The sequence below is a fragment of the Athene cunicularia genome (genome assembly GCF_003259725.1).
Source record: "Athene cunicularia isolate RWA chromosome 4 unlocalized genomic scaffold, athCun1 chr4_part1, whole genome shotgun sequence".
Lineage (NCBI taxonomy): Eukaryota > Metazoa > Chordata > Aves > Strigiformes > Strigidae > Athene > Athene cunicularia.
This window is the reverse complement of record NW_020799098.1, coordinates 29942940-29959707: the sequence shown is the minus strand read 5'-3', so window position 1 is coordinate 29959707 and position 16768 is coordinate 29942940. Positions and strand designations below refer to the sequence as shown.

The 16768-nt window shown below is 40.9% G+C and overlaps 1 protein-coding gene across 11 annotated transcripts in view; it reads right to left on the bottom strand.

The window, feature by feature from the left end:
• Positions 1-16768, bottom strand: part of KIAA1211 (KIAA1211 ortholog) — a 134898-nt gene that overhangs the window by 3113 nt on the left and 115017 nt on the right. For 4 of the 11 annotated variants that reach the window (XM_026846858.1, XM_026846866.1, XM_026846860.1 and 1 more), the window contains 6 exons: positions 15123-15287; positions 11788-11856; positions 10332-10514; positions 5393-8684; positions 3731-3921; positions 2509-2677 (listed from right to left, as the gene is read on the bottom strand). In XM_026846858.1, the coding sequence (XP_026702659.1) occupies positions 2509-2677; positions 3731-3921; positions 5393-8684; positions 10332-10514; positions 11788-11856; positions 15123-15287 (4069 nt within the window). The remainder of the gene's footprint in view (positions 1-2508; positions 2678-3730; positions 3922-5392; positions 8685-10331; positions 10515-11787; positions 11857-15122; positions 15288-16768) is intronic. The other 7 variants (XM_026846861.1, XM_026846862.1, XM_026846863.1 and 4 more) reach the window with 7 other exon arrangements.

The following is a 16768-nucleotide window of genomic DNA, read 5'->3' as shown; positions in this document are numbered from 1 at the left end:
CCAAAGAAAACACTTCCAATTTGCTAGTCTTCTTCACATAAACCATTTTAATTACATCTGCAATGTAGCAAACAATGGGAAATAAAGCTGGATTTTTATTTTTTTTTCTCCTTAGGTAACGCAGCTGCTAACACAGGTAACTCAACTGCATTCAGTGGGATTTAGATACCCTCTTCACATTAGGGTTCTTAAATAATCACAGAGAAGAAAGCACTCCTATAGTTTCCTGCCTCAGTTAATGACACCTCTGAGACTATCCCAAAGAAGAAATGAACCAGCTTTCTCTAATAGCTGTTTGTCACATTTTCTCGAAAAAGTATAAAGACAAACAGCTGTTTCAGCAAGACCATGTGTTGAATAAACAACTGATTTCTATAACAAGCAACTCTATAGAGCAGAACTGTACAAGTATGTTGTAGAAGTCAGGTGGGAAGATGGTTTAATTCTAAGACACTGAATGCCCTTGAAGGCAACCTGGATAGAAATGAGTCCTATCTGAAACCTATGGAGTAATTCTAAAATCTTCGTTGCAAAATAACCCCTCACTAATCCTCCCCTTACAGGTTTTCTTTTTTATGAGCCAAAAAACTTTTTTTTGGTAAAATTTTGGATTCAGGACAAATTACTTTTTAGTTGCATTTAATTTTCAGGTTTTGAATGTTTTAAAAAGCTTTAAAATTCCATGGATGGCAAAAATTGTTTATTTTTCCTTTTAGTGCATCTTTAATCATGTATTTTTAGCTACAAGTAAGTGAATAGTAGCAGCTACTGCTGTAGACAGACATTTAAAAAAGCTAATTATTTTAAATGTTATGGTAATTTATGCTATTTTAAAGGTTATACCCTCTTATCAGTTCCTGTTGTACAAGACCCAAGTGCAAGTCTGAAATATACCAACTTCTTCAAGTTTTGGGTGTTTTTTAAATAATCTAGCCTGGTCTTCTGCTTTAAGTGGTGGGAAACCCAAATTGGTGTCATCATCTGTAATAAACAAATAATTTTATGTAGTATATTTGTGTCATAGGTCATGGTTACCTACCTCCAAATGTAGCCAGTAATCACACAGAACTCCAGTCACTATTTCCTTTAGGGCCAACACAGTTCTATGCTTTCACTTTAGGTAATTCAAGGTCAGTAATTCATCCTGAATTTCCTCCTGAAACTCATTCTAGTGCTGACAGACCTACTAAGGATAATTGAGTTTTGGCCCTTCTTTGATCTAATTTGGTGTCATCTATTGTGCTAGAGTTTGATTTCTGCTAGAATTGATCACGTACCGCATAACATCACACTAGTGAATCTTTCCAGGGGGGCTGCAATAGAGCCCTGTTACAAGCTGACAGGAATGCTGTAAAGCTGCTCCAGCTGCCTACCTCCAAAGCTGGTTTGGACACCGAAGCAGGCTAACTAGGAGCAGGCAAGTTTTGGCAATCTATGGGAGGTCTTAGAATGGTTTGGGTCTTTAAAGATCATCTAGTCTGACCCACGATGTTGCAAATAAAACAAGTTCTCAGGGATATCAGCACTGGCATACAGCTGCAGTGTGGACATACAGCTGCAAAACCAACTGAATGTAGGCATGCGTAGGGGTTGTGCAGCTTGGAACAGTCTGTAATGTAGGGGTAGCACTGTTCTAGCCTTTACTATTACAGATCAGACGAAGTACCTTGTTGCTTTCAACAGGTGCATTCCACAGTTCTGGGCTTGGAGTGGTACTGAATAGGTTCAGCTGATACATGGATTTACTAATGTTGGCTAGAGAAATACCAGGCAAGTCAACAATCACCTTATACTACCCCAAATATGCCCTTTGGGGAAGTATTTATTTTATTATGCCTGCCTTTTGAATATATAATTGTTTCAGCTTAACTGTGGCGACAAAGTATTAGATTCTGGTTCCAACCTTCTATGCCAGATACCTGACTGGAAAGTGAGAAGTTCTGAATTCAAAGTGACAGGCTGCCTTAACTGAATTGGTTAGTTTTTGCATTTTTTTTTAATGAAATGAGAACACTCATTCCAGATATGCTGGAGTATTTCTACCTGGCAAACTGGGAGGTGTGGGAAGAACACATTAGGCTTCTTTTCCTATACAAATACACTTTGTAGAAGTTAAGTATCATTCCCCCTCTGTGCTAACCCCCAACCTAAAGGCAAAACAGTACTGCAATTGCAATTTACAGTAAATCAAATCCCCCTAATGTGCATTAGTCATGTTCCAAAAATACTGTTGGATATGGCTTGGGAAGACAGCCTGATTTTTTTAACTGTGACATTTCTAAGCAAAGGCAGTAGTGCAACTTTTAAAAAAACTGTTAAAATTATATACATCCAGTCTAATGGCCAGCACATGATACTGGGACAAGCTGCACTGCTCCTTGCTGAAAGCAAATACATTTGTGATTCTAATAGTAGTATAGGAGGAAAAAAAAAATCATTCACTTTCTCAAAAACATGCAATACCATAAGTGCATAATTCCTAGAGTAAGTCTCAATCTCTCACTGTACCTGTCACAGAAGTTGGAAGGGTGTTGGACTTTTTTAGCTGCTCCCTTCTTTCTAGTCTTGACACTGCAGTCTCAATTTTCTTTTCCCCTTCTTGAGTTGCAGATTTCTGCAGTGTGCTTGTTTTGCTGCTGCTGCTGCTTTTATTATCTGACTGATTACTTAGAGCAGCCTAGAACAGAGAAGGAAAACTGCTAAATGAGAAACAGTGTCACATAATGGCTACAAGTAAGAGATGTCATGCTTGATCATTCATCACCTGTCCTTTACTTCACCTTCCTTTTCAGCAAAGGATCAAAACACTCTGATACTTCTAAAACTAACAGTTATTAGAGACTACAGAAACCACAAACACGAAGTTGAATTTATATGTCATTTCAATCAAAATACTGAACAGTTTAAGCTAGCCCTACCTGTCAAATACAGCACCGAAACACAGCTTGCATCTGTGGGCAACTTCACACCCACTGCTGTTTTCTTCCACCAGTTATCTAATCTCTGTAATTATGCATGTGTACCTCAGAAATTTGGATTTCATAACAAACATCAAAATACACTTAGTTATTCACATAATCTCCCTTTTTACCATCTGTGGTATCTATATACAGCATCACTGTTTGTGTATCATCACATCTGTACTGTAAGTAGAAGTGTTTTTCATACTTATAGAAAACCATGGATAGTAAACAGCTATTTAGAGAACAGGAAAGAAGTGATACTTGAATTCAGTGCCTTCTTTAGGCATTTGGATGATTCACATAATGGTTCTTGTCTTTCCTTCATCTGCATTTTATCCAAATAATACATGTTAAAATAGAAATAAATTCAAACTTACTAATATTCACCTATATTCACCTACAGACGAGTATTCCAGCTGTTATTTCCCAAGCATTAAGGCTTAACGTATTATTTACTCAAGCTTCGAAAGAACCATGTTGCATACACTGGTTGTGCTTGTAATTGCCATTAACTACCACCCGATATTAAGGCATCAGAATTTTACACTAAACTATTGCACAGTATTTTCTCCTGGAGGTCTCAGTTTTGCAAAAGGCAACTCCAAACTTTCAAACTACATTTTACTCACTATCATTTTAGGTTTTATGAAATCTTACAAACCAAACTTTAAAAAAAAAAAAAATTGCTTTCACATAATAAAACTAGCTGAACAGTTATAATTATGGTATCAGTATTTCTAATGGGCAGGTTTCTAAAGATTGTTTACATTTTCTTTAGCCAACTTCTCTGCTTGCTTCGCCTCTCTGGCTTGTCTCCTCTCTTCCCTTGTAGCTTGCTGCTCACGAAATCCCTTTTGCTTTTGCAGCGCTAATGTAATCCAAAGTGGTTGTGAAGTTTCAACTTTTTCCATCAATTTAGAGCCATCTAAAGAGTGCCTGCTCTGGAGGATGGGCTTTTCTGAAAGAAAACATGACAAGAATGGGTTGAGTAATGCACATCTCTTGTCTCAAACAAACCTGTACAACTTCTCTACCTTGTAACAAGTCTGGAGCTAAACCCATTGCATGACATGCCATTCACAGACATTCATGGACTGTATGTCAAATCCTGAAACAGTTTTTATGCCTTAAGAATAAGACCTAATTAAACACATTCATACAGCTGTTCAGATTTATCCTTTTTTGGTGAAAAAGCCTACCCCCAGACACTTACGCTTATAGCCTTATTTACTACAAATATTTGCACTGTGTGAGACATTTAAGTGAGTGATACATATGCACTGATAGTTTATAACCCTGATGAAAGGGATCCTGCCACTGTGTACTGCAGTTCCCTGGTTTTCCAGCTATAATTAAGGGAAGAGGAGTGTCTGAACTTTAGCAAGAAGAAGGGGGTTGAAATGATGTACTCCTGTAAATGCAGTCCCTCTTAAAAAGAAAGTGTTCCCTTTTAAATCATCACTCGAGCGCTTGAATTTCTGTATGCTGCATGAAATAGGGGGTAGCACCCAGTACAGAAGTGTAAGTGGCAGTGAGCAAAAGTGGGGTGCAAAGGTGCTCCTGCAGAGCAGAGTGAGCACAGAAACCCTCAACTGGCTTGCGCCCTGCTCTCCCACGCTGGCAGCTGTGCCTCCAACAAGTTTCCATAAATCCTTATTTAAAAATGGAAGTGAGAGGAAAAAGTGTAAAAATTTGTAAAAATAATCAGCAGTTCCACCAAGATACAGTTTTAGAAATATCCTGATGCTTGCAAAAATCAAGAATGGAAAAAATTTGAATTTCCCAATTAAATGTTGAATTCCTGCCTTGCTCTTCTGAGTGTCCTTACACTGAAAGGGTAATTTTTTACTCCTGTACAGAAAACTACTTCAGGACACAGGGGCTTTCAACCTTCCTCTGAAGAGACCTATGGCTACTGTAATTGTCTCTGTTACTGAAGAATGCTTCTGAAATGCTGATTCCTGTCTCCAACTACATTGAGTTAGATAGATAGAGAATTTGCCCAGTAGGCACTATAAGGGACCTAGATCTTAATACTTTTTAGGCTAGGTAATATTTCTAAAAAACAGACACAATATAAAGTATAAAAATTACTTCCTCTGCTCTGCTAAGACCATTACACATGGAACACAGAGTCCCTCATCTGACTAACTAACATCTTTGTCCAGGAAAACAGAGACACACTTCAGTTACCTCCTTGAAATGAACCTCCTTAAGCAGGTTGCATGGGTCACACTGAGTTTGTGTGTATCTGAACTAAACTGTGGGGATGGGAAGGCCCATTGGTTCAGACAACCCAAAGCAGAGTAGTGGTACTCCACAAGTAACGTCTCAATATTTATCTTAAACCCAAATTTCTTCCTCTGCACCTCCAGTATCTCATTTTGAAAATGCAGAAAATAAATAAATGACCTTTGAAAAATACATACCTTTCTTCAGTGGCTCAGGCTTTTTGTCTTTTTCTCTCCATGGAATACTTATCGATGGGAAAAAGGACTTCTTTTCTCTGATTTCTTCCTCTTCATTTTTGCACTCACTGGATGGTGGAGGGTGCACCACATTTGCTCTGTCCTCTTTTCTCCAGCCACCCTCTGACTCGGTTTTAACCAACCTTTGCGCCAACATATCAGCTAGGTTTGATCTGTTAATTTTAGAGAGGGGAGATGATGGTGGCGTCTGGCTGGTGGGCTTTGGAGCTAAAGCAGGTTTCTGTGGGACCAGTGACTTGCATGCTGGTTTCTCATGATGGGGTAAAGAACTGTGGCCAGTAGCTGGTAGGACCACTGGTGTGCCTGCTGGTTGTGAGATCTCCACCACAGTAACTGAAGAGTCTTTTGAGTCTTTTAAATTACCAGGGACATTCCCTCTCCCCATACCAGGGGATGTACTCTCTTGTGGAGCAAAAACAGCAGATTCCTTCTCCCCTTCTGCCGTAACTAGTGGGTCAGGCACACCATCAAAACTATCTCCTGCACTGTATCTTTTCTTTTTCCTTTGCTCTGCCTGTTGATCATAATGGAAACGTAAAGAGTAGTTTGTCCTTCGTAACTTTATCCCAAAAGGAGAAACATTTTCTTCTCCATTTGGTGCTGGTTTATCTGCTTTTTTTGTGCTGTTACTCTGCTGATTTTCCAGAGCACTGGGCAGTTCTGGCTGGGGTAATTCTTTACCCAGAGAATGAGGAAAACTTGGAACAAGAAAAGACGGAAGATCTTTTGCAAATTTACAGCCTTCTGTGTTGTCCGTTTTTTCACTGTGGATTTCCATTGTCTCCTTAGACTTTTCAGTTAAATTATCCTTAGAAGTGGAAGCCACACCCTCCTTCGAATCTGCAGATGAGGTGGTGATTCTTCCCACAGCCACTGCTTCATTGCCTTTCGCCGCATTTATGTTCTCAGCATCTGAATTGGTTTTTGAAGCTTCTGAAAATTTCTGCCATGCTGGTGTTATCGAGAACTTTGCATTTGCAGAGAGGGTTTTCCTCAAGTTGCCATGAGGAGCACCCCGTCCTCGGGGTGTCCAGTCATCACTGTGTCTGCAGACACTTACTCGGTCTCTCTCGTTGTATTTACTGTTTTCTGCATTCTTTAGGATTCTGGAGCGGATAGAGGCCCACTCAGCTAGTACAGCCTGGTTGTTCAAGGTCTCTTGCGCATATTTCATTTTACTGCTGCTGGATTTGGGATCCTGGGTTTTTTTCCGAGCCTTCTCTGGTGAAGGAATATCCACATTTTTTCTCTCTTCTGTTAAGCCAAGTAACGATTTACAAGCTGTGTCCTTTATCTGGTTCAAGTTAACTGCTGTGCCACACAGCTGTGCTCCTGTAACCAAAATAGCTGTATGGGGTACACACACAGATGACGGGAGTGTATGAGAGCCCTTGGTGGCAGTATGCATCCTGTTCTCTTTGATGGATGGAGAAGAGATTCCTGCCCCTTTGACAGGCATGACTGGACTCAGATTGACTTTCTGAAATATGATCTGTTTATCTCCAGAAGACACTTGAAACGTGAAGGGTCTGGATGCAGTTTGTCTTTCATCTACCTCTTGCCACCGAAGTTCTTCCCCTATTCGCTTTTGTTCCTGAGCCTCAACTTCTCTCTTCAGTTTCTGGGCTAGGACTTCTGCTGTTTTATTCCCTTTTTCTGGCTGTTTGACTTTCTGAGATATTGATCCTTCTTGGAGCTTCTCCTCTACTGGATGCCTATCAGCCCCTCCAGAACACAACCGATCCTTGTCCTGTTGCTGTTCCAAGGATTTTTCTTGGTTTTGCTGAAGATGTTGTCCTTCTGTGTCTACCTTGTGCTCTTCTAACTTGTTCCATTCTTGTTCATTTTGTTCCTTTGGCTGCTTCAGTTCATCTTGTTGCACACTCTCTGCACTTTCCATGTGCATTTGTTTTGTGAGCTTGTGTTTTCTCTGCTCTTCCCATTTCCTTTTCTTATCTATTACTTGCTGGGATTGTTCCTTCTCTATCTTTTCTCCTTTCTCTTTCAAATGCTGCCTTTGTTCCTCCTGTTTCTTCTGTTGTTTGAGGCTCTCAGCTTCCTTCTCCTGCCTCAGTTTAATTTCAGCTTCTTGAAGCTCTTTCTCTTCTAGTTCTCGTCTCTGTTTTTCTTCCTTATTTTGTTCCTTGGGTTCTTTTTGTTCCTCCAGCCAATTTTTTTCTTCTTCCTCTTGACAATGTTTTTCAATCTCATGTTGCCTTAATTCTTCCGGCTCTGGCTTCTTCTGCTCTTCCAGCTCTTGTCTCTGTTTCTCTTCCAGCTCCTTGTGCCTCTGCTCTTCCCTTTCCTGATGCTTCTGCTCCTCCAACTCCTGACGTCTCTGCTCTTCCTGTTCCCAGCGCCTTTGCTCCTCCAACTCTCTTCTCTGTTGTTCCTCCTGTGCCTGGCGCTTCTGCTCTTCCAGCTCTTTTCTCTGTTGTTCCTCCCTTTCCTGGTGCTTCTGCTCCTCCAGCTGTCTCCGTTTTTCCTCCCTTTCCCGGCACTTCTGCTCCTCCAACTCTCGTCTCTGTTGTTCCTCCTGTGCCTGGCGCTTCTGCTCCTCCAGCTCTTTTGTCTGTTGTTTCTCCCGTTCCTGGCGCTTCTGCTCCTCCAGCTCTTGTCTCTGTTGTTCTTCCCTTTCCTGGTGCTTCTGCTCCTCCAGCTCTTGTCTCTCTTGCTCCTCCCATTCCTGGAGCTTCTGCTCCTCCAGCTCTCGTCTCTCTTGCTCCTCTTGTTCTTGGCTCTTCTGCTCCTCTAGCTCTTGTCCCTGTTGTTCCTCCAACTCCTTCTGCCTCTGATTCTCCAGTTCCTGGCACCTCTGCTCCTCCAGCTCTTGCCTCTTTTCAGCCTCCAGCAGTCTTCTCTCCTCTTTATGGCATGTTTGCTCTTCTATTTTCAAAGATGTCTTTTCTTCAAGAAGATAGTGCCTCCTGTCTTCTTCACAACGCTTTCTCTCCTGCTCTTTCTGCATCTGTTTAAGTTCTTGGCACCTTTGTTCTTCCATTTCTCTTTGTTCTTCCATTTCTACAATCTGCCTTATCCTTTCGGCCTCTAAGATCCCCCAGTGATCTTCAATTCTTTTTTCCTCTGCCAGCTGAAGCTGCTTCTGCTCATTTGTGTTCTGGATTAGTTTATCTGCTATGATGTGTCCATTATAATCTGGGTATCTGTCTCCATACAGCTGAGTTTCTAAGTCCTCTGGCTCAAATTCTGTTATTGTTAAACTTTGTGATCCCTAAAATTGGAGACAAGTTCAGAGTTACTGAATATTGCCTATTGGCTTGTTATCCTTTGCAGTGAATGAACAATCAGTTGCAAATTCAAAACAACTTTTTGTTTTTAAAAAACAATGATTGAGATCCAGAACCAACACACCCACCCTAATGATGGATCACATCATTATAGATCCTAAGTCTCTCACTTATTCAGATGATAGCCTTTAAAGGAAAGAAAACATCCCAACGATAATAGTATAATGCTAAATATTGAATCGCCATTTGGTGTACATGAGAAAATCCAGTTTGAGACATGCCATTTCAAATTTACAGAAGCGCATGGAAGAGAGCACTAGTTTCATATGCCTGTTCCACTACTTAAAACACCATCCTTTAAGCCTGAAATAATTAGGACCTACTTAAGGGCACTCTTTTGCCAGTTATTTCATGGCAAATCTAGCTGCTACTTGCAGAGACAGAAGATGTTGCCTGCAGAAAAGAGCTCTGCAATGCTAGCCAGGAAAGAGCGCTTCTCAGGAAAACACAATTTGTTTACTTTTCACAAATCTTCAGCCATATATTTTCCTCATTAGCTGTGTTGAGACTCCAGATCTATTGCAGGAACTGTGGAAACGTCCATCGACAGAGAACCTAGAGCTCCCCAGCAATACAGTTACTGTGCTGTACTGAGGCATGGGCTAGCTTGCCCCACAGCCCTGGCATGTGCGTGCAACACCTGCAATAATCTGAATGCAGATCTTCACAGCTTACTCCTTGTCTTTGTAGCAACCGGTCTGAAGATAAGCTGCACCTGAAGAGTGCTTCCCAGCACTTTCCTTGAGGAAAACAGCTCAGCTAATGTCCTGTCTAGCTATCATTTATTGAGCTATCATTTGGCTTCAGTTAAACCTTCTGCATAAACAAGAGGTTTAAATGTAATTTCTTCATTGCAAGACTGATAAAGGCAAATACAATGGTGCAGAAGAAAGGACGGTGGCCTCTCCTGAACTCTGTATTAATTGAATAGTCTTGTCCCATTTACAAGCACTAGTAAGATATCAGGATAAAAACCAAAAAAGCCATGCAGTAAGTGTACAAATCTAGAATTTGATATTTCACTCTACAGCTGTAACAAGACCTGGGTTACTTAAGTCTTATTCTTTGTTATAAGACATCATTATCACTGTCAGAATCCAGGCCAGTTTTAGAGAATGTAATTTTTTTCCCAATCAAATTTTGCACTGTCTGGTTGCCTATACCACAGCAGCATTAACAGTGGCAGATATCCTTCGGATCTTTATGACCTAAATTTTTCACTTGAGAAACTAGAATCAGAAAGCTCTCCCAGTGTAAAATCCTAGTGGAAGTACTTCAGGTCTAAGTCTCTACTGGCAATATTAAAACTTCTTTGCATCTTCTCTCCAGCTAGAGTTTCATCTTTAGGTCCCTATCTTCGTTTCAAAACAAAATGAAAGCAGCATGCACTTTGCTTTGCCTTGAAGACAGAAGATTAGGTGAAGAAGCTTTCAATAGCAGTCTCTAACAGTGTTAATCACATCTGAAGACAGTTCTCTGTCTATAGCTACTCCTGGTGCACTCAGAGTTATTTTGTACCCAGCTTCAAAAGCAACCCCCCTCCTCTTGCTGTTTGACTAGTGATTCAATACCTTTGTTAATCTCTTGTGCTTTCTTGACATCCTCTGCTTCTTTGGCTTCACTGACAGCTTGTGTTTAGCTGCACTGTTGTCTAGACGAGCAACAGCCTGGGGAACTGCATCCAAATTGATTGTTTCAATTGTGCCAGAACAGGAAAATTGTCTTTTTGGCCGAGATGATTTGACTGGAGCAACCTGTTTGTATCACAAATACAAGAAGTTCCATTTAAAGAAATAATACACACATGCACACGTGTGCACACACACACACACACAAAGCCTCTGCAGTTTCAAATTCAAATGAGTTATTAGCAGAAACATTTCAAACCCTGTTTTTCTATTATACAAATCATGAACTTTGGATATAAAAGTTACAGCTATTAACACTTTTCTATTTCCACTACTACACATTTTTAAACTTTTCACTTTAAAATTACTTAGACCATTCTAACATTTTTTTCACAGCTTATCTCCACTCTAAAGTTGTTGGGAATGGGAAGGGCAGAGGCAGGATTTTAAGCAACATCAAATATTGGAACGTTTTAAAGTTTGCTTACTGTGGAAAAAATACCTACATCTTTAAATAATTTATAGACTTTAGGCAGGAGCAAATCAGATTGACTTATTTAAGCATTATAATAAAACAGCTATGGAGTTGTACTCTCTGCATGGGAGATGACTACGGTATTGGATCTCAGACTGGCACAGTGCCTGTGGAAAACCTTCCCTCTACCGTCATGTGGAATTGTCCAAGCTAGCACAAAGAAGAGCAAAAAATAAAGACAGACAATACTTGCTTTGACTGGTGCTTTTCTCTCTTGCCCTTCAAATATTTGGGTTGAGAAAATGCAAACACAAGCAAAGTGATTTATTGAGACTTGAATAAATACAGTGGAACTGAATGTCTAAGACCTGTAAGAGTGAGCCTGTCATCAGTCTCCCCCATAAGTCATGAAGCTATCATCCTGAGACTCGTACTTTGCACAATCCAAGTGGAAAAAGAAGACAGAAAAAAAAAACAGGGAGAAAACATCTTCTGTAAGGAAAGAAAATCACATACCTTGTTTTCAAGACAGCTCTGTAATCTCCTGAGGTTAAACATATGCTAATCAAGGAACCAATTACTTAAAAGCTGATGGAACATTTTGCATACACTTATTGAATTACATGTAGACATAACAAAGTAGTAGAAGTACTTAGGAAAATTATGGTTCTGTGATTAATACATCAAATGAAGGAATGCTGCAAGACTGGCAGAGACTGAGTTCTGCTGTTTCCTGCAATCAACTCTTACAGATTTCTCAATCATTGTTTATTTACTAGCCCCAAAACTGCAAAACATTCACAAAGTCTTGGATGATCAATGAAACAAAGACATATATATTAAAGCAAAAAATTACTGTCAGACCTCTGATAACTAAAATCAGAAAGTAACTCAGTGCAAACCAAGTGTAAAGGTTTTTTTTACCTTTTCTTCCACTTCATGTCCTGTTCCAGGCAAATTCATTGTTCTCAATAAATCTGGAGTGTCAGTTGACTAGAAAACAAGATTAACACAGCTAGATATTAAAATGCAACAGGTCTAATAAATATGGTTCAAAGGACTTGTGAAATCATGCATGTTAGGGTAGTTTTACTCTGTTTCCTTTTACTGAAGGATTGATAGATGAAAAATTCTTGTTCCTAAATGCTATGAATTTATCTTTGATGCTTCTTGAATCACTGCTGTCTACACAGAAGCACTTGCTGCTACAAGACACTACAAAAGGCAAAACACTCACACTTCCTTAACAAGATAACCACGTTCCAAATCAAAAGAAAGAGCACAGCTTTGTAGGATTTCAATCGGATCTTAATAACTATTTTCTCCTAAACTACACCTGAGAAAAATACATAGGAACCTGACGAGGCATTACCTCTGCTGCAAGGAGTTTCAACTCCAGATTCTTGAAGACTACCCTTCTCACAAAGCAAAGAGGTGCTTCCAGAGCAACCAAAGCCTGTCAGTCACTAGGAATCCTTAGCTACCATCCCTCTCCAAGCCATCTCATAGGAGGGGATTTTTAAGGTGCAGGGGTTGAAGCAGCATTTATCTGTGGTGGGTTGACCCTGGCTGGACACCAGGTGCCCATCAAAGCCGCTCTATCCCTCCTCTCCTCAACTGGATAGGGAAAAGAAAATATAACACGAGGCTTGTGGGTGGAGACAAGGACAGGGAGAGATCACTCATCAATCACCATCACAGGTAAAACAGACTCAACATGGGAAAAATAACTTAATTTATTCCCAACCAAATCAGAGTGGGATAATGAGAAATAAAATGCCTTCCCCACATCCCTCCCTTCTTCCTTGGCTTAACTCTACTTCCTATGTTCTCTACCTCCTCCCACCAGCAGTGCAGGGGAATGTGGAATGGGGGTTGTGGCCAGTTCATCACACATTTTCTCTGCCACTCCTTCTTCATCAGGGGGAGGACTCCTCATACTCTCCCCTGCTCCAGTGTGGGATCCCTCTCATGGGAGACAGTTCTCCAGAAACTTCTCCAATGTGGGTCCTTCCCATGGGTACACTGCTCCAGTGTGGGTCCCTCCCACAGGGTGCAGTCCTTCAGGAACAGACTGCTCCAGCATGGGTCCCCCACACGCGGGCATCTGCTCCACTGTTAACACCCATGGGCTGCAGGGGCACAGCTGCCTCACCATGGTCTGCACCACGGGCTGCAGGGTGACTGCATCGGCATCCTTATATATACCCTTCTTTGGGTATCCACCTGCCCCGGTGCCTGGAGCACCTCCTCCCCCTCCTTCTCCGCTGACCTTGTTGTCTGCACGGTTGTTTCACATGCTACGAAAACCTTGCCACACAAACCCAATACACCATCACACAGAGAAACATTGTTTTTAATCATTATATCACAGTATTAGTTCATAGCCTAATGAATGTAGGGATCCCATTACACCAGATGCACATGATTGTTAGTATAAAGCCTAAAAAAAATCAGCTTTACAAACACAGGTTAAATGAAACCCAGAATTCTTGCCATCAATCCAAGTTAGTCAGGAAAATCAGAAGTCACAAAGCAACACAGGAAACCTGTTTGAAGTAGAGCAGCACTATGTGGTCCTGGCCACCAACTCCTGACAGAAGCCTCCCTGTCCCCCCAGGACCTATGCAGATAAACATGCAAAGGAGTTACAAAGCCAACAGCAGAGATGGGAGCAGAAACTAGGCAAGCTGCCATGCACCAGAAATCTCTGATAAAGCAGGTAATGAGTAGTGTGCAGAAAGAAAAAAGGAAAGTACCAAGTGCTTTGGCTGACCCTATGCATGTAGCATAGGTTTGTTTGTGTCTGCAGTCTCCTCTTAGCAATGTTTGCTCCTTCAGTATTTGGAAAAAGAATTATACAAAATGGGCATTCATTTTCTTTTCAAAACATAATATTTAAAAGAGGAGGTGGTACGGACTGAATTTCTCCCACCTTATTACACAAAGATACTCTAGTGGCTTTTTAATGCTTGAATTATTTTCTCCTCTGAGCTGGAGGTCAGTAGGTGACATTCAGATCTCCTGCAGGACCCAGCAAGAAGGCTGACTGAGAATTTGTTGGTCTCAATCTATGCTGGTCTCAAACACAAAGTCTCGCCTAGTACCAAGGTACACAGCCAAAACCTGTGCACAGTCCCACTGCACTCTTTGTGCTCATGATTCACCTCAACCGAATGCTTCAGAAGGGAGTATTTGTGAAGCAGAAAAAATGTACCTTACTCTGGCTTCATTTTTATCCTTTCAGACTGCAGAGGGAGAGGTGTGAGTATGCAGGTCCTACCCCAAATGCCTGGCTCCCGGAGAGATCCAACCACAGCCATGAAGGAAGTGGTCACAGAGGAGCTATGTTGCCCCTTGAAGACTGATGAAGAATTTAGGCTGCCTCAGCCATAAATCTCCCTTCTGTGTGTTTGGCTGAACACAGGTATGAGCTATACCTAGTGAAGGCTCATGCCCCAGTGTTGTTCCAGGATCTTAAGGGCTTCATGTGCATGGTGGGTTGCTGCGTGCATTCTCCAAGGGTTCCCAGGCACACAGTCAACCTCCTCCGAGCAGAGAAAGATGTCCCTCTGTCTCCTGTGAACCCTTTAACCACTGCAGCAACACTTGGAACCAGCCTCACATTTGAGTATTTCCCAAGTGCCTTCACCATTCACTGTGTTTCTTTGTCTGAACAAGACCTTTCTGGACACCTGAATGCCCGCAGTTCCTGGTATCAAAATCTTAATGAATAATCTGAATAATTATTTGAATTATACTGGACATTTGGATTTAGGGAACATTCTGAAAATGTTTCTCCCTCTTCTTTGTGTTTTGTTCCTGTTCATAAGAAATATGGATATTTACCCCAAGACCCAGGATTTTATAAATTTAGGCTCCAGACCCCTCTCATTTTGCAATGATTCTCTTTTTGTCATTTGATGCTGTGCACAGCTTTCTATGCTAGGAAGTCTGTATTTCAAAACATTTTCTGTCTCAGAAAAATTTACTGTCTTCTAGCTACACTGCAAGTGATGTCTGCATTGCTGGAAGTCCAGAGCAAACGTTCAAAGCAGGAATTCTGTGGGACCCAGCTCAGGATGCCAAGAGCACACGTCTCTCACCAGTCCAAGAAGCACGAGCCAAGAGATCCCACCCACATAAAACAGCCTGCTGAGCTCAGCTACACCTCAGTGGAAACAACTGCTACGCCCTAGTGAATTTTACTGTTTTAGTACTTCTATAAAGCCATGAATACATCAATTTAAAGTGCTTACTTTATTACCACTGTCTGAGATCACTGTGTCTTGCTGAGTCTCAATTTCCATGGGGCTACTGAGAAATACATCCTCTTCTATACTAGCGTTTGCCTCCCCCATTGTCCTCACAGAAATTGTCATTTGTGGAGGCTGCCCAAATTTTATATTCTTGGCCAACTGTTGCTGAAAAACAAGAAAAGAAAAAAACAAACAAACAAAAAAGGTATATTATAAGCAAAACAAGCAAAGTCTAGCACATGCCCCTTCTCCAACTGAAAGCTGCACAGAAACAGTCAGTGCAACATCTGACTCTGGACAAAAACCATCAACTTGAGGCTTACACTGCTGCAACAGGGTGGGCATTCCCTCTTCTTTCTCCCCACAAAGGGACCAAGGTCCAGAATTTACTGAATGATTTCTGATTTTGGATATCAGCTTGAGTTCTCGTCAGTGTTGCCAACTTTTGCAAACTTACTGTGAATTTTGAAACATTCCTTCTCGTTTTTTCAATCTATGTCCTAGGTTAAGACTTTGTTTATAAAAGCTAATTATGAAGCCTTACTATTGCAAAGTAAGATGATGAGCCAAGCATACACTGAGAAACTAAAACTGCTCTAAAAGGCAACCTTTTTCTTCTCCAGCCCCCACACCCTGTTTCTCACGCATCTGTAGTTCTTGAAGAAATCCTTGCTGTAATGTTTAGTCCTAAGTTTTAAATGTTAAGGGTCTGGCATCACTCTGCCTTAGAGGAGGCAAATTCTCAAAGGAGGGGAAATCCAGCTTCTTTTAGATGCTTGATCCCATAGGAACAATACACAAACTCATGTCTGCTCATGCTAAGGTGCACTTCTGCTTTTGCAGAAAGAAGTTTATGCAGGGGACATGCAATAGATGAATGCATAAATGAGCTTTCCCACCATTTATTTTCCTTGTTGAAGTCATCTTCTCTCGAGGGTTACAAGAAAGTACTCTTGAATTATATCAAGCGCAAGATGAGTAAAATAAGTAGCATATAGTATCTGCCCTCTGTCAGGGTGAATTAGAAAAATTAAAGCCCTGGCTACTGCAGAGACACATACCATCGAGTCTTTGAAAGTGAACTTTTAGCAAGAGAGTCAGAAGAAATTCTCGAGAATGAGAAAATGGAGTAAGGAACATTTATTGATAGATTTTCTTCTGAAATATTTCCGGGAATCATTCTCAGTTAGGAAGGGAGAGATCATGGAGTTATTTTCCTTCTTTACTGTCTTTCAAGCACAGAAAATTCTCCAAAGGAGATCTCCCATTTCTGTCTTGCATTACTACGAACATCTACAACTCAGTGATACTCAGTCAAACTGTGCAGCTTCTGCTCAGTGGAAATGTCATGTACATAAACGGATCCCTGATACGAGTTTGCTGCTGAGAACTGCAGAAGATTGGCATAGATAGCATGTAAAACAAAGATTTATTTTTTTACCTGTAACACAGGCTTAGGTGAGCAGTCAGCAGGGGAAAATATGCTTTAGTAGCAGTAGATCGACCTCTAAAAGCTTCAGGTCAAGTCAATCTCACTTGCTATCGTTACCCAGTGGACTAGATTCTTATATAAAGTTTATATATTACCTTAAAACATTACCAGATTTCTGTATTGAACTATTAAGACAAAAAGTACACTAAGAGAT